Source organism: Pipistrellus kuhlii, unplaced genomic scaffold (assembly GCF_014108245.1).
Source record: "Pipistrellus kuhlii isolate mPipKuh1 unplaced genomic scaffold, mPipKuh1.p scaffold_m20_p_142, whole genome shotgun sequence".
Taxonomy (NCBI): Eukaryota; Metazoa; Chordata; class Mammalia; order Chiroptera; family Vespertilionidae; genus Pipistrellus; species Pipistrellus kuhlii.
This window is the reverse complement of record NW_023425452.1, coordinates 53497-76180: the sequence shown is the minus strand read 5'-3', so window position 1 is coordinate 76180 and position 22684 is coordinate 53497. Positions and strand designations below refer to the sequence as shown.

General features: G+C 54.1%; 1 protein-coding gene across 1 annotated transcript; it reads left to right on the top strand.

Annotated features, from left to right (window-relative positions):
* The first annotated feature begins 6439 nt into the window (after positions 1-6439).
* ZSWIM2 (zinc finger SWIM-type containing 2) lies at positions 6440-18986 on the top strand. Its single transcript, XM_036437601.2, has 9 exons — positions 6440-6677; positions 8254-8330; positions 9195-9235; positions 9952-10162; positions 11486-11737; positions 12649-12733; positions 13110-13222; positions 16460-16613; positions 18396-18986. Exons 1-9 carry the CDS (start codon positions 6510-6512, stop codon positions 18984-18986), a joined length of 1692 nt encoding a protein of 563 aa, XP_036293494.1. The 5' UTR covers positions 6440-6509.
* Positions 18987-22684: the final 3698 nt, after the last annotated feature.

Sequence of the window (22684 nt, the reverse complement as noted above, 5' to 3'; positions counted from 1 at the left end):
ATGGCAGCGATTCTATTTACATGTTAAGCACACACATCAGACACTTTGAATAAAACACAAGAAATCCCTTCATTTCTATGATTTTAAAGATCCAGATGTTTCAAGTCAGATAGACCAAATATTCAAATATTTGAATATTTCTTCTTCATTTTATTTACATGTTCGGGTGTTTTAGAAACAAAATTCGGAGTGAGAAATAATGGAACCAAAATGAACCAAGTAGAATGTTTATTTTGAATAAATTTTGAGGAACAGCTGGCAGGCATTTTGAATGCGTTATTTGTGCTTTTTGAACAATGGACAACCTCCAGTACCTACTCCAACATGTGAGTAGTGATTTTCTACTTGCACGAGATCAACTGTGAGAGGACATTTCACGATCAGAGCACCCTGCTAGTGGGGAGCACCTATTTAGTGGGAGCACCATTAGTGGGAGCACCCCGTTAGTGCGGTTTCCCACTCGAAACAGCCCCCAGCCAGGTTCCCAGGCTGCCTTCAGGGGACGCATGCTTCCAGCTGAAGGTGCAGACACACGCCCTGATCCACAGGCAGGTCTGCTGAGTGAGCAGATTTGAGCTCAGACAAAACGTTTCTATTAAAGTGACTGTTTGGCACATCATGGCTGTGCTATTATTAGCTCCAGGCGCACAGATGGCTTCCTGGTGACATCCGAACCGGGCATCGGGTTTTCTTCTTGGCACAGCCATGTGCTGAGCATCCACTCCCAGAGGGAGTGGCTCCCGCATTAGACGGATGCGGCCTCGCAGTCCTGACTGTCCAGTCTGCGCCTTTACCGCAGGCATCGCACCAGCTTACTGCTCTACAGAACAAAACACCTGCTGGGCAGGCCTGGCTGTGGGTGAGAGTCAGCCTATGAGCCAGGAGGTCGCAGTTCCATACCTGGGGGTCAGGGCACATGCATGGCTTTCAGGCTCCATCGCCAGTGTGTGTAGGCTGTGCAGGAGGTGGCCGGTCAATGATTCTTCTCTCATTGATGCTTCTGTCTCTCTCCTTCTCCCTTCCTTTCTGAAGTCAATAAAAAAAATTTTTAAAGAAAGCAAACCCAGGAGAGGAGGAAAGAGGAGTCTGGATGGTGGTGTTTAAGCTCCTGCATCCAGCTGGCTGACGCTGCATGGAGCTGGGGTCCCCCGCTGCAGTGGGCCAATAAACCCCCACTCTGGGTTAACAGTAATTAAAGTTGGATTTGTGTAATTTACAACCGAATCACTCCTGACTAAAACAGCTGCTGCTGAGAGGCATGTTCCTTGACAGAAGCACCATTAAGACTTTTCATCTAAACATAGTTCTAGCCTCAAGGTCATGGCCAGGTCCCCAGGCCTGTCAGCAGAGCGGCTGCTCGTCCTCTCCCTTCACAGGATCCTTCCGGCGAAGGGCGCAGGCCGCGGCATTTCCTCTCCGCTACCACCCGCACGCTCCCTCCTCTCCTCCCTGTCGGCCTCAGCAGCAGCTGCACTGTTGTCTGCGTGATTTAACACCGGTCATTGGAGTTAACTTCTCTGGTGATACGGAGCACCTCCATCCCTTCTTCCAGCTAAAAAAAAGACGTGAGGTTTATTCAGAAGAGAACTTTAAACTAATTATGTAAGTGTGTACTTGGAACCTTTTGTTGTTCCACTTACACAGAGTGGACAGATAACAGCGTAGATTTAAGCAGGCTTCATTAAAACCTGCCACTCAGTACTCCTGCCCACTGCGGACTCGGAGTCCTGGCCGCCTCTACTCGCTGTCACCTCAGTCCCAGGGAAAACTGGCATCCCACACGAGACACGTTCCCAGCATTTAAAACACGGCACCGGCCTGGCTGGCGCAGCTCAGGGGCTGAGCATCAACCTAGGAACCAGGAGGTCACGGTTCCATTCCCAGTCAGGGCACAGGCCCAGATTGTGGGCTCCATCCCCATGTAGGGCGTGCAGGAGGCCGCCAGTCCATGACTCTCTCCCTCCCGCTTCCTCTCTGTCGTCAGTAAAATATATTTTAAAAGGAACAACTGCATGGAAACCAGGAGCCAGCTGTGCTCCCTCCGCGGCAGGTTTTCTCAGTGTGGTGACCGTGACCGCAGGAGCTGCTCAGGATCCGTGTCTGCAATAACCTCAGGTCTGGTGCATGAATTCGTGCACCTGTGTGGGCCCTCGGCCTGTCCTGCAGCCAATTCATGCACCGATGGAGGCCCTCAGCCTGGCCTGTGGGGATCGGGCCAAAACCAGCAGTCCGACATCCCCCGAGGGGTCCTGGATTGCAAGGGGGCACAGGCCAGGCCTCTAGTGAACTTACAAAATCCCTAGAGAAGTCCCATGTACCACTGACTCAAGCTCACTATTTAACTCTAACAAACAGGGATGCTGGCTTTATCTCCTGGTTCTAGAGCAGCAATTTTCAACCTTTCTCTTCACCTGGCACAGAAACTAATTACTGAAGTTCTGCAGCACACACACCAGAATACATGTTTTACTAATCTGACCCCAACAAATAGGTGTAATTTTCATTCATTCATACAGTCGTCACGTTTTAATCTGACAGTCTCGGGGGAAAGAAGTCCAGTATCACAAGTGTTAAAGCCTGTGGCACGCCGGGTGAAAATCACTGCCCTGAGGCCTGGTGCTAGCCCGGTGAGGAGGCCCTCTTCGCTTCCTCACACGTGGAGAGGGACGATCAGGCAAACGCCATGTGCTCACTCTCCCATGCTGCCTGCGGGAAGCACGCTGCTGTGTTCCTTGTTGTCGACTTTATCGGGGTGACAATGGTTAGCGAAATCACACAGGTTTCCGGTGCACGATCCCACTGAACATCATCTGTGCACTGTACTGAATGCTCACAAACCCAGGTCACATCTCCTTCCATCACTGTTTGTCCCCATTACCCTGCTCCACCTGCCCCCACCCCCTCATCGCCCACCCCCTCCCCCCGTTATCCGCACACCGTGTTCATGTCCCTGAGGCTTTTTGTTCAGTCCCACCCCCCACCAGCACTCCCCCACAGCTGTCTGTTTTGCTTGCTGCTCACTTTATTATTAGCCTCCACATGATGGGATTATGTGGTGCTATTTCCTGTAAGATGAAGCTGATGAGCAGATGAATCCGGTGGACACACAGGCAGAGCCAATGGTGCTGCGCTGGGCAGGCAGAGCCAGAGGACAACCAGGCCGTGTAATTCATGAATTACCTGACGTGCCCCTTGGCGAGAAGGCCGGTCACTCACTCGGGGCGGGACACGAACTGGCCAGCTCTTGCTCACATCCTACCGGCGTGTGCACAGAGCAGATAAGGGAGAGGGGAAACGGTACGCTTTGATCTCCTCGATGGTCCGCGTTTCTCTCAGAGCTACTGAGGAGGAAAGCGCTGACTGAAAGCCCGCACACAGAACAGGAAGCACTCCCTGCTGCGTTCCTGCGCCCTCTGCTCGGTCTGGTCCTGGATGTAGATCAGCTTCCCCGTGCCAGCAGCTGGCACTGGCCTGAACAGGGCACATAAAGCGAGCGTCTGGGCAGCGGGGATTACTGTAACGCACGAGATGACGGCGTTATTAGATCTGCATTTCCCAGCCCCGTCCTGGGAAAGACCCACAGAAGCGTGTTCAGGGACAACAGTGGCTTAGTGTTCACCCCGCTGTCCACGGTGCTACACTGACACCTGGTGGAATGGAAGTTCCCAGCTGCCACGGAATGCACATTTCTAACTTTTCCCACTTAACCTATAGACTAACTCACACACACACACACACACACACACACACACACACACGGCGGATACCATAAATACATGCCAAAGGACAATATGACATTGGGGCCAACTTAGTAAGAAATTACTTGAAAGCAGACACTACATTGGATCTCAAATAATAACCCCTCACCAAGTTCTATAAATTCGATGAATAGTGGCTGTGGAAGAGATAGAAGAAGATATAAACAAGTGGGATGGTGTACCACGTTTATGGATCAGTAGAGTCAACATCATTAACATGTCCATACTACCCAAGGCAATCTACACATTCAATGCAATTCCTGTTAAAATACCAATGGTATATTTCACAGAGCTAGAATGAATACTCCAAAAATGTATATGGAACCAAAAAAAAGACCCTGAATAGCTGCAGCAATTTTGAGAAAGAGAAACAAATACCAGATTTCAAGTTTCACTACAAATCCACAATCAAAACTGCCTGGAACTGGCACAAGAACAGACATACAGACTGATGGACAGAACGGAGAAACCCAGAGATCCACCCAAGCCATTGCGTTCAGTTAACATTTGACAAAGGGGGCAAGAGCTTAAACGGAGTCGGAAAGGCCCTTCAGGGAATGGCGTTGGGAAAGCTGGACAGATACATGCAAAAGGGATGCGGCTGTAACTAACTAGTTACTAATAACAGGAAAAGAGCAACAGAGGCAGACATAAAGGCATGTTCTCTACAAAACACGGGGAAGGGGACTGGCAGAGGGAGCAGACACGCCCAGGAGAGTTGGGGTGACAGAGGGAAGGCAGTCAGTCTGTCTGTCAGTCACACCTGGGAACAGGTCACTGGCCAGGATGGGCGTGGCCACTGTCAGGGCATGAAGATGTGGCACTGAATTCCCTGCCCGAGGAAGGCCCCTCTCTCAGCCTCCCTCGGTTCCTCTTGGCCTGCTGCCTGGGACTCCTGGCCTGCGGGGGCTCTCGCTCCTGCCTCCTGACCTTCTCCCTTGGGACCCACGGCCATGCGGACCCCCCACACAGTGGGCTCATGGGCTGCAGCTGGCCTGACGCTGGCTGGGCCCCAGCTCCAGCTCAGAGAGGAAACTCGGGCGCTGGCGCCGTGTCAGCTCCACTGGACCCAGCTGCACGGCCCCTGTGACAGGAAGGCCCGGGGACACGGGGACGCAGGGTCGGAAACCAGGAGTAACTCAGTGCACACAGGAACCCCTCTTCACCCCTGTGCGTCCAGGAAGTGCTTTTCCTCGGGATTGTGTAGGAAGCTCACCCGGCACCTGGTGGGGAGGAGGACCGACCTTGTCTGGTACCCCAACTCACCCACACTCCCCTCCCACCATCTGTGTCCCCTCGGGGAGCCTTTTCCAATGAGTCCCCTGGAATGTCATAAATTATCCCTTTATGTTTTCTTCTCTTTGTTTTTCTAAAATTTCTATTAATGAGGTATTAGAACTCTTGTACTATCTTATAATATTCGTTTCCCACTGAAATTCTACCTCTTTGTTTTTTTGGTGGTAGTGGTGGTTAGCTGGATCTTGTTTTGTTAGGATAGATTTGTGTGTGAGGAACATTTCCTTAGCCCTAAAGTCCTCATATGTTGTTGTTGTTGTTATAACTTAAGTTGCTAAAAGCTCTTCTTTGCTCTCTTCATATTTAATTGCACCATTCTGTTCCTTTTCCTTTTAACAGTTTCAGTACACAGACCTCTGAAAAGATGCTGCAAAATTTTTCACCTTTGCTTCTTTCTGCTAAATCTGTTTCTTACTCAAATTTTTGTTCCTTTTAATTATTTGGTTTCTTTTACGTTTCTAACCTTTGATTACTAGATCATATTGGAGTGGGTGATAGCCAATCCCAGTTCAAAGAAAAGACTGAGAGGGAAAAAAAAGATGAAAGAGTAACTAATAGATAAGAATGACAAAAAACAAGCAAATAAAATCAGATACAAAATGCAGATAACTTATGCTCCTTAAAAGAAATCCGAAGCAACCCAGCAGAAGCAATATCAAGAATATCAGAGACTAAGACACAGGGTCGACCAAGTGCCAGGAAAATTTAATGGAAAATTTAATCTTGCAATGATCCTCATTGAAGTGTTAGACACTGAGAACCTCTAAGCTGTGGAAATAGAAGTGCTGCCATTACTTAAAAGATAAAAAACTGGGCTAGTCTCAGACATAGACCCTCTATATCACATGTGTCAAACACAAGGCCCGCGGGCCAAATCCGTCCCGCCAGGCCTTGCAATGTGGCCCGCACCGCGCTGTCATCACTGCACTCCGCTGCGTTTCCATCACAATGACAGTTTATGACTGTTCAGTAAACCATTCAGCCCGCGATTTAGGCTGGATTTTAGATTTTGGCCCCTTCTCTGATTGAGTTCGACACCCATACTCTATATCATGGATCACCTGAGAATAGGTAGCAGTGTCGTTAGAGTTGCAGATGAAAGACTTTAATCCAAGTATTTTATACCCAATCAAACTGTCATTCCTGTGAAATGAATTGTAAGACGATTTAGGTTCTTGGAGACTACAGAAAATGTACCACCCACATTCTCTCTGCAAGAACTATTAGGTCCACACAACAGGGGCCCGGCCCGGGGACCCCGCGGAGGGACGCAGACTGACGGCCTCCGCCCAGGCCCGCCCACCGCCAGCAGCATCCTCCCCGCCCCACCTGTCCCGCCTCCGCTCGCGCAAGTCACGCCGGGATGCCGTGGTCCCACGCCGTCGCCAAGGCAACGGGCGGCGCGGTCGCCAGGACAACGCGGGCGCCGGGCGGAGGGGCCGCGGAGGCCCGGGGATGCAGCGCCGAGGCCCCTCCACGGCCGCCCCGCGGCGCCGCCACCCGAGCCGCCGGCTGAGCCGCGCGCAGGACCGGGCGCTGGGCGGCGGCCTCTTCCTGCTGCGGGAGAGCGGCCCCACCGGCTTCCTGCTGCGGGAGGAGGCGCCGGCGCCGCGGGACTTCCGAGTAACGGCCCATCTGCGCCATCAGCCCCACCTGCCCCCCTGCCCCCCTTTCAGCCCCGGCCCCATCTCCCCGCCCCGGCCCGCCTGCCGCCAGCCCCGCCCTTCCCGCCCTCCCCACCTGCCCCTCCAGCTGATCCTGACCCGCTGGCCCCGCCGCTGGCCCCCGGCCCCGCCCCTGGCCCCCAGGCCCGCCCCTGACACCCCAGGCCCCGCCCCTGACCCAGGCCCCGCCCCTTCCCCAGGTCCCGCCCCTGACACCAGGCCCCGCCCCTGGCCCCCCAGGCCCTGGCCATCTGGCTCAGCCCCTGGCCCCCAGGCCCCGCCCCGACCCCCAGGCCCCGCTCCTGACACCAGGCCCCGCCCCTGGCCCCCAGGCCCTGGCCATCTGGCTCAGCCCCTGGGGGAGCTGCGCGGGGACCCTGTTGTTTGGAGAAGGTTTCCTCTAGGGGGGCCTCCAGAGGATGCCTCTGGCCTCGGGCTGGGGAGGAGGCCGGGGTGGGGAGGAGGCTGGGCTGGGAAGATGGGGTTGGGAAGGATGCATACTGAGACGTCAGAGCCCGCACTGGCCCCGCACCTGACACCAAGGGAAGCCTGCCCTCTGCACACCGCTATGGCAGCAAAACCGTTTCCTCCGCCATCAGCCAGTCCCAAGCTGATAAAACCCTAAAAAATATGTCAGTGACAGCGCCCCGAAAGGTCTCAGTGAATAGAAGTCCAGGGATGTTTCAGATACTCGCACACCCTGCCCTCACCGTCCACACCAGCCAGCACACACACACACACACACACACACACATACACACACATACACGCATACACATATATACATACACACAGCCACACACACATACAAACATACGCACATATATATACTACACACATACACATATATACACATACACACACATATATACACATACACATATATACATACACATATATATACTTACACATATATACACATACATACGCACACGTGCACATATATACACTTACACGCACACACATACACACACCCACACAGCGGGCGGGGCTGGGAGTCCAGTGGTTCATGTACCCGCCTGCCGAGTGGGTCCTACCAGCCTGCTCATCCCAGCGCATCCTCTCACCCCGGTGCTGCTTACAACACCGCAGTCAATGGGCTCGGCCAAATAGGGGTGTGAACAAAATTAAATAAAATTAACTCACCAATTCAAATGTACCAAACAGACAAAAACCCAACATCTGAAAAAGGTCTTTAGTTTCACTGCAAGGTAGGAGAGAGAGGGAGAGAGAGAGGGAGAGAGGGAGGGGGGCGGGGGAGAAAAGAGAGATTTAAGCTTTTAAGATTAGCCTTCTTTTCCCTTGCCCGAGATTAGGCCTTTTAGAAACAGTCTGTGCCTAGGCAAAGGCAAAGGATTCTGGGAGTGAAAATGAGCCAGGTGTCAGGAATGAAGGGGTCCCTGCAGCCCAGATGCAGCCCTTCAGTCACGGAGACTGAGGCCTCTGAGACCTGTGTTAACCCAGTGGTCTGTTCGGGCAGCGTGCCTCTCGCCAAAGGCCGCCTGGAGCGTTAAAGCGAGGCTTTTCCTCCAAAGGTTCTCCTGGGGAACCCGCACACCTGCAACTGCCCCGAGTTCCAGAAGCGGGGCGAGCTGTGCAAGCACATCTGCTGGTGAGTGGCCGCAGGAGCCTCCGATGAGCAGCCGCCGCCTAACGTGTCCTTCCTCCTGTGAGCGTGCAGGACTAAAGATAACGTAAAAGCAAAATGGCCATGGCTCACCACCATGCTTTAGCGTGTTTTATTTCATGCTTAAATACCATTTAAGTTAAGAAATACTGTCCCCTCTACATGTTTTGAATGTTAATAGCTATACTATAAAATAAAATAAAAAGGCAATATGCTAATTAGACCAGACATCTTCTGGACGTCCTTCTGGACATAGCCATGGTGGCAGGGGCCAAGGCAGAGGTGGTTAGTGGCGATCAGGCCAGCAGGGGAAGGCAGTTGGGGCAATCAGGCCTGCAGGAGAGGGCAATGGAGCGATCAGGCTGGCAGGAAAGTAATTAGGAGCAAATGTCTTTACTATAAATGTTTCCGTTTCCATTTCTCATACTTTTTTCACATATGCTTCTTTTTTAAAATACATTTTATTATTTTTTACAGAGAGGAAGGGAGAGAGCTAGAGAGCTAGAAACATCGATGAGAGAGAAACATTGACCAGCTGCCTCCTGCATACCTCCTACTGGGGATTTGCCCGCAACCAAGGTACATGCCCTTGACCGGAATCGAACCCGGGACCCTTCAGTCTGCAGGCCAACGCTCTATCTACTGAGCCAAACCGGTTTCAGCCACATATGCTCTTTTAAAACATAAATGTAATCGCTTTCATAACAGAAAGCTGGTGAGGGTTTTACGTTTTCCCTCTACGTTCAGTAGTATGAATTCTATTTCCTACTCTAAAATTGGAATGAAATAATTTTTGAGGTTATATCAGAAATAAGTGTGTTATTTTGTTTTTCTACTTGTGAATCTTAGGATCTTGTTGAAAAAATTCAAGCTTCCAAGGAATCATGAATGTAAGTTGTATGTGCTTTTATAAAAACTTATGTTGAAGTTAACAAATCACAATCATACAATGAATCCAAACCCTTAAAATCACTGGCTGTGCGGGCTCTGGTCAGTGAGGAACGTGAGGCAATGTCCATCCTTTTCCTAAATCAGTCTTTTCAAAGCCACCCATTGCTTCACTACCAGAGTGTCAACCCGGAGCCCGGAACGCTGGTGAACTTTGCCAGAGCTATGCACCGATGGATTGGTCCAGACAACGGGGGCTCAAGCAATTTCCTGACCAAATGGTCTCAGAGCAAAGCTTTACTAATAGCTCCTGGCCTCTAAGACAGTCTGTCTGCTGCCAGGTTGCCTGCCTGAGTAAGGGTATAGTGTATCCAAAACTGAATAAAAGGCGGGAAGGCCTGGGCACCAGTGAGGTCCTTCCTCTGGCATTGGACTCTCCGCCCGGCCCTCCAACTTCCAAATTACTATTTCTCTCATCTACACGTGGCCCTTCTCCAGACCCTGAACCCTACGCCACGCAGGACGTGGCTCACACATTTCCCGACCATTTGCCTCTGAAAAGAACACAAAACAGGGGTCAGGGTGGTGTAATAACACCCCAAGCTGTCTTTCCAACACGGAGCGAGAAAGCTCGCGTCAGCTCAGAGGCTCCGTGTGTGATGCTCTCCTGTTGCCGCTGAGTTTTAACGTGTGTGTGTGTGTGCGGGGTCTTCACTAGATGCTCTGCAGCCGGGCCTGGTGGAAGGAGAGATCGAGGAGCTGCTCCGGGGGCTGAACCGCGTGCCGACTCCCCCCAAACCAGCCAGCGACCCCCACACACCCACGGAGGGCGGCGGGCGCACGGAGCAGAAGGAGATCGGCCCCGAGGACATCTGCCCCATCTGCCAGGAGGCGCTGCTGGAGAGGAAGCTGCCCGTCACCTTCTGCAGGTGGGGCTCCCCGACACGTGTGTGCGTGTGTGTGCACGTGTGTGTCTGTGTGTGCGTGCGTGTGTGCACGCGCGTGTGTGTGCGTGCATGTGTGTGTGAGTGTGTGTGCGTGTGTGTGCGTGTGTGTGAAAGTGTGTGTGTGAGTGTGTGAGAGTGTGTGTGAGTGTGCGTGTGTGTGAGAGTGTGTGTGTGCATGTGTGTGTGTGTGAGTGTGTGTGCGTGTGTGAGTGTGTGTGTTTGTGTGTGTGTAGTGTGTGTGTGTGTCTGTGTGTGTGTGTGAGTGTGTGTGTAGTGTGTGTGCGTGTGTGAGTGTGTGTGTGTCTGTGTGTGTGTGTTTGTGTGTGTGTGTGTGTATGTGAGAGAGAGTGTGTGTGTGAGTGTGTGTGTAGTGTGAGTGTGTGTGGTGTGAGTGTGTGTCTGCGTGTGTGTGACTGGCTGGCTGGCTGCGGGAGGACATGCGGGGCGGCAGACAGGGTCTATCTGAGGGACTGTTCCCTTGGCTCCTCTCGTCTCCCAGTCTGCACGATGTGAGGTCTCTTCTTCCTGTGAGTGTTTCTGGGCGACTGAGAAAGGGTAAACACTGAGACCTAATCTACTCCTTTCATTAAGTTTATTAACGTAGAATATTCTTGACATTTTCCTTTACCACATGGATAAATGCCATGTTATAGAGTAGTTACAGGGAGTTTTCCAAAAGTAAAGATTATTTTACTTTAAATGATTAAAAAAATCTTTTTCTCAGCTCCGTTTGTAAACCTATAATAGATCAGAATTTCACACAAAGGTTTATTAAGTGTCATCGTCAGCTGTTCTTGAAGGCAGTCGGATTTGGAAAATGTGGACAACCGTTTGCTGCTGAACTTTTTTTCATCCTTTGTTTTCCCTCCTGGTTATTTGCCAAGATGGTATCCACGTGTAGTTCTCACCGCTTCCCAAGCCCTGTTCCTCAGGGACGTTTCCCCGGGGTTTCCAGGAACAGAAGGCGGCCACTGCTCTCCGCTGCTTTTTGTTTAAAAAGTATTATTTTTAAAAAGTAATAATTATTGTTATAATGTTCCTTTTTATTAATACGATGTGCATTCTCTCTTTACAAATGGAAGACATTTTCGCGCTGCAAAATTTTCCCACCATTTCATTGAACGGGGGAGTTAGCTTGGAATTCTGGTGCAGTGAGTGAGAGACGACAAAGGAGCTAGACCTCAGTGACGTCAGCCAGCGAGTGACAGCGGACGGGCTGTCCTGTGGGATGAGGCCGCGGAGAGCACTGCCTGTGTGGCCACACACAGCCCCTGTGCCGGACGTGACCCGGCTCTCCCCACGCAGGTTCAGCTGTGGCAACAACGTGCACATCAAATGCATGAAGGTCCTGGCCAGCTACCAGGACGCCGGGGCGAGCAGCGCCACGGTGAAGTGTCCCCTGTGCCGGGAGGACTTCGCGCCGCTGAACCTTCTTCTGGAGGAATTCAGGAACGCCAGCCAGCTGGTGACCCGGGCGGAGAGGGAGCGCCTGGACCGCCAGCTGGGGCTCCCCTGCAACGGCTGCCTGCGCTGCCCCATCGAGGGGCCGTGCTTCAAGTGAGTGTCCCCTCTGCGCTGGGGATGAGCGTGCAGGGCCGGCATCGCATCAGGCCTCCCTCCTCCTCCTCCTCCCCGCCTACCTCCTTCTCCTCTTCCCCACCTTCCTCCTCCTCCTCCTCCATCCTCCTCCACCTTCCTTCCTCCTCCTCCTCCTCCTCCATCCTCCTCCTCCCCATCTACTTCCTCCTCCTCCTCCTCCCCCTCCCACCGCCTACCTTCTCCATCCTCCGCTCCTACCTCCTCCCGCCCAACCGAGTGCTTTCCAGACTGGGATGTGGGGGAGCCGGGCCTCAGAGGTCCTCTTCCCTCACCCTAATCCCGGGCTCCGTGCCGTCTGGAGCGGGATGCTCAGTGGTCCCCACCTCGGGGTCCTGTGCTGTCTGTCCTGGACGCATTCCCAGGCTCAGAGCCCTGCTGGGGAGCCGGCTCCCCCTCCCTCCCGGCCCTTCATCCTCCTTCGCCCCCTGGCCTGGCCGGCGTGAGCCCCAGGGCTCTCGGAGGGGACGAGGGGACCAGGAGGGGGGCCAGGAGAGGGGAGGAAGGCAGGGCGGTGCTGCCCCTGTCCCTGAAGGTGACGGAGTGGAGGGGCGGGAGGGGGCGGGGAGTTTTGAGGGAGTCACAGGAGGAACAGGAAGGCGGTGGCCGGGAGGGTGGACGGACAGGAGGGGCCCTCGTCCAAAAGGAAACGTGTCCTCCTGGCCCTTGACTGCAGCCCGGGGAGACCCACGCAGGCTGTGTCTCTCAGCACAGGAGCCAGCGAGCGGCCCTCGTTACCATAGAGATAGGAAGGAGCACAGGTGAGGCGGGTAAGACGGGCCTCCTCACACCTGCCCGGCTCCTAGGACACTGACCAGAATTCTGCACCCCAGACCAGCTAACGGGTTTCCCTTGTGCACGTGCGTGTCCAGGTGCGCCCAGTGCGAGGAGTACCACCTGTGCCAGGCCTGCTTCGACAGCCGCTGCCACCGCGCCCACGCCTTCAGCTTCCGGGAGGTGAGGTCCACCTCCTGCCCCCTCCCCGTCCGTCCCGTCCGTCCCACTGGAAACGCCACCGAGCACAGCTGAGAACAGGAGGACGCGGTGGCGCTCTGGGGCGGGGCGGGATGAGCCTAAATGGACACCAGAGGCCTCAGGCTTTGGGGGACTCTCCCACGGGATGTGCGAGGCGGTCCGCATGCACATTCGCGATCTGTAACGTCCACAGGACAGCCACAGGGCCGCCTTCGCACCCTCCTGGCCGTGCGTTTTTAAAGGCCCTGACATCGCAGACCGAGTTCTCACATTACGTTCCTGATACGCAGCCTGTGAACTCCGATTCACAAACAAAAGTGAGATTTGCCGAGGAACACGCATGTTTTCTCTATTGCAGAAGAGAAATCAGAGATGGAAATCGCTAGAAAAAAGACCAGGTGGAGCTGAGAAACACAGAGACGTTAAAAACGACGTGGAAGAACAGACGCCGCAGCACCCAGAAACGCCAGGGTGAGCCTCTCCGCGGGACCGCGGGAGGAACGCGGGACCGCGGGCGGGACACGGGGCCGCGGGAGGGACGCGGGGCCGCGGGCGGGACGCGGGGCCGCGGGCGGGACGCGGGACCGAGTGCGGGACGTGGGACCGCAGGAGGGACGCGGGGCCGCGGGAGGGACGTGGGACCGCGGGCGGGACGTGGGGCCGCGGGCGGGACGCGGGACCGCGGGAGGGACGCGGGACCGCGGGAGGGCCGCGGGGCCGCGGGCGGGACGCGGGACCGAGTGCGGGACGTGGGACCGCAGGAGGGACGCGGGACCAAGGGCGGGACGCGGGGCCGCGGGCGGGACGCGGGACCGAGTGCGGGACGTGGGACCGCAGGAGGGACGCGGGACCGCGGGAGGGACGTGGGACGTGGGGCCGCGGGAGGGACGTGGGGCCGCGGGAGGGACGCGGGACCGCGGGAGGGACGCGGGACCGCGGGAGGGATGCGGGACCGCGGGCGGGACGCGGGACGTGGGGCCGCGGGAGGGACGTGGGGCCGCGGGCGGGACGTGGGACGTGGGGCCGCGGGAGGGATGCGGGACCGCGGGCGGGACGCGGGACGTGGGGCCGCGGGAGGGTCGCGGGACCGCGGGCGGGACGTGGGACGTGGGGCCGCGGGAGGGACGTGGGGCCGCGGGAGGGACGCGGGACAGCGGGAGGGACGCGGGACCAAGGGCGGGACGCGGGACCGAGGGCGGGACGCGGGACCGAGGGCGGGATTGCGTGGGTGCTTATAGGATGTCTGGGTTTGACACGTTTCGCTCAGTCCTTTACCTGATAAACACACATCGAGTCCTCCGTGCAGGCCAGGGGACGTGTGTAGCCAGTGGGAGCGCGGCCAGGCGGACAGCTCAGACCCAGGCCCCGGGCAGCCAGGCCGGGCAGTGACACCTCCCCTCCCTGCGCTCGGCACCGGGCGATTCTAAAGCCGGCCGCGCAGGAACTGCCGAGTCCGAAGGGAGTTAACACACAGCAAATGCTCCATCACGTCGTCTGTAATTACTATTAGTTCTACCAGAAGTGGGACTAGGTCCTGGGGAAATAGTACATTAATTAAATGATCGTCTTAATGAATGTAGAGTTAAGACTGACACATTAGGTATGCACCCCCACGTTCATAGCAGCACCGTTCGTAATAGCCAGGATGTGGAAGCAGCCCGGTGCCCACCGCAGGGAGTGGGTCAGAAAGCTGGGGAGCATCGACTCCGGGGAACACGGGGCAGCAGTGGAAAGAGGGGTCTCTCCCCTGGGAGGCAGCAGGGAGGGGCGGAGAGCAGCGCGCTGAGTGGAATAAGCCAGGCAGAGACAGACCAGTATCCCATGATCTCGCTCATTTGTGGCATCTAATGAACCAAATAAACTGATGAAAAAAATAGACACAAAAACGTGGAGCAGGCTGAGGAATCCCAGAGGGCAGCGGGGGAGGGTGTGTGTGTGTATGCACAGCCCACAGACACAGACAATGGGGAGGGGGAGGCTGGGAGGGGGAGGGGAGGGGCGGCTAGAGGAGTCCATGGGAAAAAGGGGGCACATGTAATGCTTTCAACAATAAAGTCTAAGATAAACAAATCTGAAAGTGGTTTGAAGAAGAAGAAGAAGAAGAAAAGACCACCACAGGGGATGTGAGATCTGCTTTGACGTGATTGGCCCCGCAGGAAGGAGGTCTCTCCCTCCCCCCACCCCCTCCCCACCCCGCCCCGGGCAGGGAGAGTGATGGGCTGTGATTAGAACACAGACGGCGGGTGCTCCAATGGCCCGGCCTCCAGACCCTGTGCCGTCCACACTCCTCATCTATCACAGAAACCAAAGCTGCTGTTTTCCACTAACCTACCAGCTACACGGTAGATACATACAAACGATCGCTTTTAAAGGGTGGCATAAAATTGAATACTTTTTAAAAATAATTTCAGTGAATTAAGCAAACAAAACGTCTGTATACACCAGAGGCCCGATGCACAGACTTTGTGCAAGAGCAGGCCGTCCTTCCTTCCTTCCCCCGGCGGCCGGCACCGGCTTCCCTCTGGCACCCGGGGCCAGGCTTCCCTCACGCCCCCACCTTCATCAGGCACATGGTCTGGAAGGACGTCTGACCTATCGGCATATTACGCTCCTATTATTATAGATATGCTAACCCAGGGGACAAACACCAGGCCCGTGGGCTCTCCATGCGCGTGGGTGCGACATGCGCCTGCACAGAGGGCCTGGCTGGTGTCACACCTCCCCGGGGAGAGGACTGTACGGCGAAGGGCGCGGGGGTCTGTGGGGAGCCAGTGAGCATCGAGGAGAAGGACAGTGTGGACAGAGGTGCCCCACGAGGAAGGAGCTTCGAGCAGGAAGACACGGAGCTGATGGAAACAGCAGGGGCCTCTTCCCTGGGACCCGGCGGCTGGTAAGGGCGGTCTCCATGGCCGCGGAGGAGCAGGAGGCGCGGCTGTTGCCATGGAGACGCTGCAAGTGCGCTCCCCAGGGCTGTCCCAGGGCTTCCGAACCGAGGGAGGCCTGCGCCTCAGCGCGGTTGGCTGTGGCTCTGGGTGCAGAACGGGCGGGGCCCTTTCCCAGCCACAGCCTCGCCGGCTGCAGCGCCGAGGTCAGCGCGCAGGGAAGGCAGGGCCTCGCCGGCACCCTGTGCCCTGCGGGACCTCTAACGTGGCCCCGAGCCCCTGCTGCCCACAGACGGACAGTCAGCTGAGCTGTATTTCTCTAACAAAACAAACAGAAAAGCCTACGCGTTGGCTCTGACAGAAACAATTTGTATGATTCTCATCAAAATTCTGCTCTGGTTTGCAGGTCAGCATTTTAAATTGAAATGACCAAATTTCATTCTTTTTTTAAAATGTGTTTTTATTTATTCCTTTTAGAGAGAGAGAGGCAGGGGGATGGAGAGAGACAGACGCATCCATGATGAGAGAGACTCATGACCAGCTGCCTCCCGCACACCACCCACTGGGAACCAAACTCTGACCTCCTAGGTGGATGCCAAACCGGCTGGGCCTAACCCTTGTTCTCAGTGAAGCGGATGTGAAAGCCGGCTCCTCCTTGCTAAGGACGGAGACAGCAGGCTTTGCTGAGCTGTGTGCCTCTGCGACTTCTCTCTCCCGTCCAGGAAAGCTGGTGCTGGTGGGCGTTCCTGCCATGGAGGTCGCCCCGAGGCAGTGGCTGCTCCGATGGGGAGCCACGGCCAGCCCTCACGCCCCTGTCCTCCCCCAGCCAGGCGCTCACGCCGAAGCACGTGGTGCGGTCGCTGCCTCTGCTCATGGTCACCAAGAACAGCAAGCTGCTGGCCCCTGGCCTGCAGTGCCGCCTCTGCCTGCGGCCCTACTGCCCCGGCCAGTACGCCCGGCTGCTCCCCTGCTCCCACAAGGTGGGTCCCGGCCCCTCCCGCTCCCCCTGCGGCTGCTCCCCCAAACGAAGGGACCTCAAAACGTCTCTCCTCCTCCCTGGAGTCCGAAGACATGCAGGTGTCAAACCGAACGTGTCTGTGGAGGAGCAGAGACCACGGAAACAGCAGCTATGCCCCTCAGCGTGGGTTCCTCTTGGCTAGCGCTTTTCCTGTGCCGACTGTCCAGGAAAGACGGGCCCTTTAAGGCAGATTCTTGTATCCACTGCAGTTACCTGTCAAAAGGAAAGGCTTACAGAATACTACATTTTATATGTGTATTTTATTGATCTTAGAGAGGAAGGGAGAGGGAGAGAGAAACATCACTGATGAGAGAGAATCATTGATCAGCTGCCTCCTGCACGCCCCACCCTGTGGGGGTTGAGCCCACAACCTGGGCTTGTGCCCCCGACTGGGAATCAACCTGTGACCTCCTGGTTCCTGGGTAGATAGATGCTCAACCACAGAGCCACGCCTGGCCGGGCCAGGATACTAACATTTTACTGTGTTTTATGATTCTCTGGATGAAGCAGAGATGCCTCGTGTGACAGAGTTAATTATCATTTCAGATGAGCTACTAGAATCAGAGTCTAATGCTGCTTGATCTCCAAGTTCTTGGTAACCAGGTTTTCCCTGAAATAGGCTTATCTGTTTTAGTTTAGTTTTCAGTTGTTTTAGTTTTAGTTTTCAGTGTGCATTCAGTATTATCTCATGTTAGTTTCTGGTGCAGCAGGTGGTTAGACAGTCACCGTCTTGACCAGTGTCTCCCCAGTGTTTCCCGGGCCCACCTGCACCGCCACGGTGGTTACGGCAGGGTGTGCAGGAGTTTAACCCAGGGGACGGTTCCGCAGCTGCCAATACAGAAACTCACTCAGACTGGGAGGACGGAACATAGGCTGCCAGAGAGGAGGGGCGAGAAAGGGAAGGCAGTAAGACGTACAAACTGGTGAATGAAATTGTTTCCATAAACAGACATGTATAGCCATAGAGTCACCCTTACTTAAGATCTCTGACGGTTTTTTGATCCAAGAATGTGATGTATTGTGTACCTTACCGTGAAGAGAGCAATAGTCGCTCTGATTGGTTATGACCTTTTTGTTATTTAATCATTTTCATTCATTAGAAACAGTAAAACTAGTGGCTTAAACAGTCTTAAACAAAATTACAAAAATAATACCCATAGTACGTTTTCCATTTCAATGTTGAAAACGGACATAATAATATAGGTATATTATACTTTATGAAAATAAAATATACCTATAATAATGCTATAAACTATGCCACATTTACCGCGGTTTTCTGTTTTGTTTTCAAGAAACGTATAACCCATAATTAATTACAGTTTTAAGAGAACCTCTTCAACATATTTTCATAAAACTTGGTAAGTTATAATTGCCTTTCATTTTTGCTAGTTTTAGTAGTCACTCCTTAATGAAACAGGAAGATGTGCATAGATTGTATGTGTAAAAGTCTAATATGCTAAGTGTCCGACCCAGAGGTCGACTGTCCGATCAGTCGCTATGATGCACACTGACCACCAGGGAGCAGATGCTCTGACCAGTAGGTTAGCTTGCTGCTGGGTCTGGCTGATCCAGACTGAGTGAGACAGGCCTGACACACCCTGGAGCCAACCTCCGGTGGTCCCTTCCCGACCTCTAAAACATTTCTCCTAATTAATTTTTTTCAATGTGCATGAATTCGTGCACTGGGCCTCCAGTATACATAATAAGCAAGATCATTCTACCCCCAGTTAACCTTTTTTTGAAGTTTCACAGGAAATGCATCGACAGCTGGCTGTTCCACAAGTCCAACGCATGCCCTGTGGACGGACAAGTCCTATACAACCCTCTGCTCTGGAAAGACACAGCCGTGAGTGGGCGCGGCCATCACCCCGCTCCAGACACGGAGGCCGCCCACCCGTCGAAGCAGGAGGAACTGGGGCTCTTCATTCCCGGCACAGGGTTAGCGTTACCGCAAAGCGGAGCCGGGGGGCTGCCTGCCATCCGCCAGCGCGATTCCGAGAAGCCGAAGACGCCTCCGCGCTGCACAGACGCCCAGGGGGAAGTGCCCTTCGGGGACCCGTGCTCGCTCAGCGCAGACGATGCAGATCCGAGGAAACGGATCTACGAGTGTAAAATCAGGCAGCACTTCCCCCGGTTCTTTCAGGACCTGCCCACGGGACCCTGTGGGAAAACGCCATCTCAAACCTTCCTTCCTTCCATCACCCGCAAGAACAACGGGCGTCCCCCCCGGACGGGACGGCCCCGGAACGGTGACGCCGGCCAGAGCCGGAAGCCGACCGCGGGCTCCAAGCACATCCACCACCATCTGAAGAAGGTCCTCGGCACCCGCCTCTGAGAGGAGAACCGGAGACCACAGACGCCGGGAGGTTCCGATCTCATTGCCAGCTGGGGTACAACCGAGCTTCGTTCCTCTACACGGCGTGCTGATTGTTTGGGGAAATTTAGGGCAAATACCATCATCGATCAGAAGGCCTGCCTCTCACCCTTCAAATAAAGCAGCACTGAGCTGTCCTTAACACTGGAAGGAGTTCCGTCATGAAAACACACTTTGGACTAACATCAGGAGTTTTTACTATTTGGATATTAAACATGAAATGTTGTGGGGGTTTTTTGTAGAACGTAAAACAGTATTCTACAGCTTTGACAAATAGGTATAAAATTTCCAGTTGTCATTTTGCTCACTTGTCCATGAAGAGCTAACTACACACAAAGGAAATTAGTTCCTTCTTTATAAGACTTAACGTGTTAGGTGTCTCAATGAGTTATGTTCAGGATGTTATGAATTATGAATAGTTTTTTAACTTTTATATCTGATTTTACGCTGATTAAAATAATTGTTATTACTTGAAGGAAAGAGATTTTTCTTGTATTTAATCGCTGTTTTCAAATATTCCACTCGATAGCTTAGAACAGGATCCTTCCCACATACATGTGGGATGCTGGTAGAGAAAAACAGCCCTGCTGTAACATTTACTTTCCATGAAAAGAAAGATATAACACAGACACTTTTCCTATACTAGTCAAAGTTATCAATGATAACTCTGCCATCACTGAGTTTTCTTACTCCAGCAGTAAACCATGCATGAACTATTCCGCCCATGGCCTGCTGGGGGAACAGCGAATCCGTGTAACTTTCAGTAGGATGTTCGGACGGTCCCGGAGCAGGAGAGTCCACAGAGCCCCACAGCGGTCATAGACGTGCGTGACTGTCTCCTCCACCGAGTGAGGCTTCCTATGCCCTTTCCTCGCGGACACAGAAAGGGTGCACGTGCTATAGCTTTACGTCATGCGCCTGAGGTCATGTCCATCTCCTCTGGCAAGCACGTCCCAGCTGGCACAGCCGCTCAGCCGGGATTCCTGCTTCCTTCAGTCTGTGCTTGCAGCCACCCACTGCCTTCTGTCCGGGACCCTCTGGGTGCCACAGGGCCGTCATGGTGAGGCACCCGGAAATGTGACCGGGACCCCAGAGTCTCCCAGGCGGCACTGATTTCCCCTACGACCTCCTGGAGGTAACTCCATTTCCGATTTATTTCTTGGCTGAGTTTAGGGAACCATTCCAGAAGCTTCCATGTGGCTGTGATCACCCCTAACAACCACAGGCCAGGCACTCGGGTGGGGCTTGTCCTGATCCCACAAGACCTCATTCTCCATCATGCTTCCAGGGGCTGGGGAAATAATTGCTCGGTTGGTCTGAAGACATAATGGGCCCATCACAAGCCAGAACTTTCTCAAGACTCTGCTTGTCACCTGGCCCTCCCAGGCCCCAGTTCCAAGAGAGCAGCGGTTCTCCACCTTCCGCATGCCGCGGCCCTTTCATACAGCGCCTCGTGGTGTGGTGACCCCCAACCATAACATTATTGTCGTTGCTACTTCATCACTGTGACTTTGCTACTGTTATGAACCATAACGTAAATATCTGTGTTTTCCGATGGTCGTAGGCGACCCCTGTGAAAGGGGTCTCAGCCCTCAGGTTGAGAACTGCTGCTGCAGAGCCACATGCGGCTCTCCGGCCCCTGGAGTGCGGCTCTTCCACAGAACACCACGGCCTGGGCGAGTCTATGTTGAAAAGGTGGCGTTAGAAGAAGTTTAAGTTTAAAAAAGAGATTTCAGTCGTCGTGCTGCGATATTTGGCTCTGTTGTTGACTAATGGGCTGGGTCCTCTCGCCGACCTGTAGCTAAAACCACCCCCTGGGACTCCCCACCTCTGTCCGCCGGCATCAGCTCTCACGCCTGACGTTACCCTAATCGCCCGCCGTCCCAGGACGGAGCCCAGGAACATGGGAACCTTCCAGAGGCCCTGTGATCCCAATCACTGGGAATATCCACACGAAAACGACGGGTTCCCCTGCCTCTCCCCCTCCCCCAGTCTCCCAGCGACCCCAAGGGTCAGCAAAAACACCAGATGGAAAAACTATGTGAATACACTGTCTGTGAAGGTACATGTTTATAAACATCTGCCAATGGAAACAAATATCAGAAGCTGAATTAGAAATCCAGGTCTCAAAACAGTATTGTTACAGAATGCCGGATATTGGAGATACATCGATTAAGCTGAACAAATTTAAAAATGCTTCTTTAAAACAAATCCATGGGGCCGGGACCGGTTTGGCTCAATGGATAGAGCGTCGGCTTGGGGACTGAAGGGTCCCAGGTTCGATTCTGGTCAAGGGCATGTACCTTGCTTGTGGGCATATCCCCAGTAGGGGGTGTGCAAGAGGCAGCTGATTGATGACTCTCTCTCATCGATGTTTCTAACTCTCTATCTCTCTCCCTTCCTCTCTGTACAAAATCAATAAAATATATTTTAAAAAATAAATAAATAAATAAAACAAATCCATGGGGATATACAACACAAATACTATTGGGACATCTACTCCACGATGATGCTTCCTAGCTACCATTATCCTGTGAGTAAATAGTGCTTCAGGCGGAGTTTTACCAGAGCCGCTCCAGGGTCATCAGCCCGCGACCCCGGAGCGTGCGCACCCCTGGCCGTCAGGAGGCGGACGGTGCAGGTAGCCGCGAGTTCCAAAGCGGTCTGCAGGGCGTAGAGCCAGCAGCACATGGACAGGACATGTCCAGTAAACCACCTGGGGAATGGAGTGGCCCTCAGGACTGGGGGAAGTTGCTGACAGCCACAGCGAGCATGGGTTTGGGAACCAGGAAATACAGGGTCCAACCAGGAAAGGTTTACTCAGCAAAGGGAAGAAAAAAAAATCTACTTTTCAACACATGGGCATCCCCACAGAAACAGGAAGATGCTTGTCCGCTAGAGCAGTGGTCAGCAAACTCATTGGTCCACAGAGCCAACTATCAACAGGACAACGACTGACATTTCTTTGGAGAGCCACATTTTTTAAACTTAAACTTCTTCTAACGCCACTTCTTCAACATAGACTCGCCCAGGCCATGGTATTTTGTGGAAGAGCCACACTCAAGAGGCCAAAGAGCCAAGTTTGCCAACTCCAGCGCTAGGGCAAGCGAAGCAGAGAACCGTGTGACTGCGATAGCTCAGCAGCCACCCAGGTGTGGGCTGTGAGCGCGGCCGTTACAGCTGTCCTGGATGAGAAGGTTTCTCACCGTTTGTAACTCGTTTATTCGCTTTTGGGGGTTTAAAATTGCAATTGCGATCGATTTCCAAACGATTTTTCTCCAGCGGCGCTCTGAAAATGTATTTGTAACGAAAAACACGCTTTCCGCGTTGGCCATGGAGTGAGAACCGCACGTGAGCCGGTGCCTCCCGCAGAGCGTGCCTGGTTCCGCTCACAGCTCAAGGCGGTCTGCGGGGCCGGATACAGCAACGCCCGGGGCCGTGTGACTGTCCAGCCGGGGCGCAGGCTGGGGCCTCGGGCTGCCACCTGACCCCATGCTGGGGGAGTCACTGCTGATAAACCCATGACACACTCACTCCAGCCAACTCCCCTCCTGAGCTCCTACCGCCGTCCTCTCTGTGCTGCTGGGGGGGAGCGTGAGAGCAGCAGGCGCCATCACCCGTGGGGCCGGCTGGGCGCCGGGTCATGAGGAATGGCTGTC

What these genes read in the sequence shown, in the direction of transcription:
- ZSWIM2 (XM_036437601.2), top strand. Translation starts at nt 6,510, where the DNA reads ATGCAGCGCCGAGGCCCCTCCACGGCCGCCCCGCGGCGCCGCCACCCG. An exon ending in CTGTGCAAGCACATCTGCTG is followed by an intron (nt 8,331 to 9,194) that starts GTGAGTGGCCGC and finishes TGTGAATCTTAG; the next exon opens with GATCTTGTTGAAAAAATTCA. An exon ending in ACGCCTTCAGCTTCCGGGAG is followed by an intron (nt 12,734 to 13,109) that starts GTGAGGTCCACC and finishes TCTCTATTGCAG; the next exon opens with AAGAGAAATCAGAGATGGAA.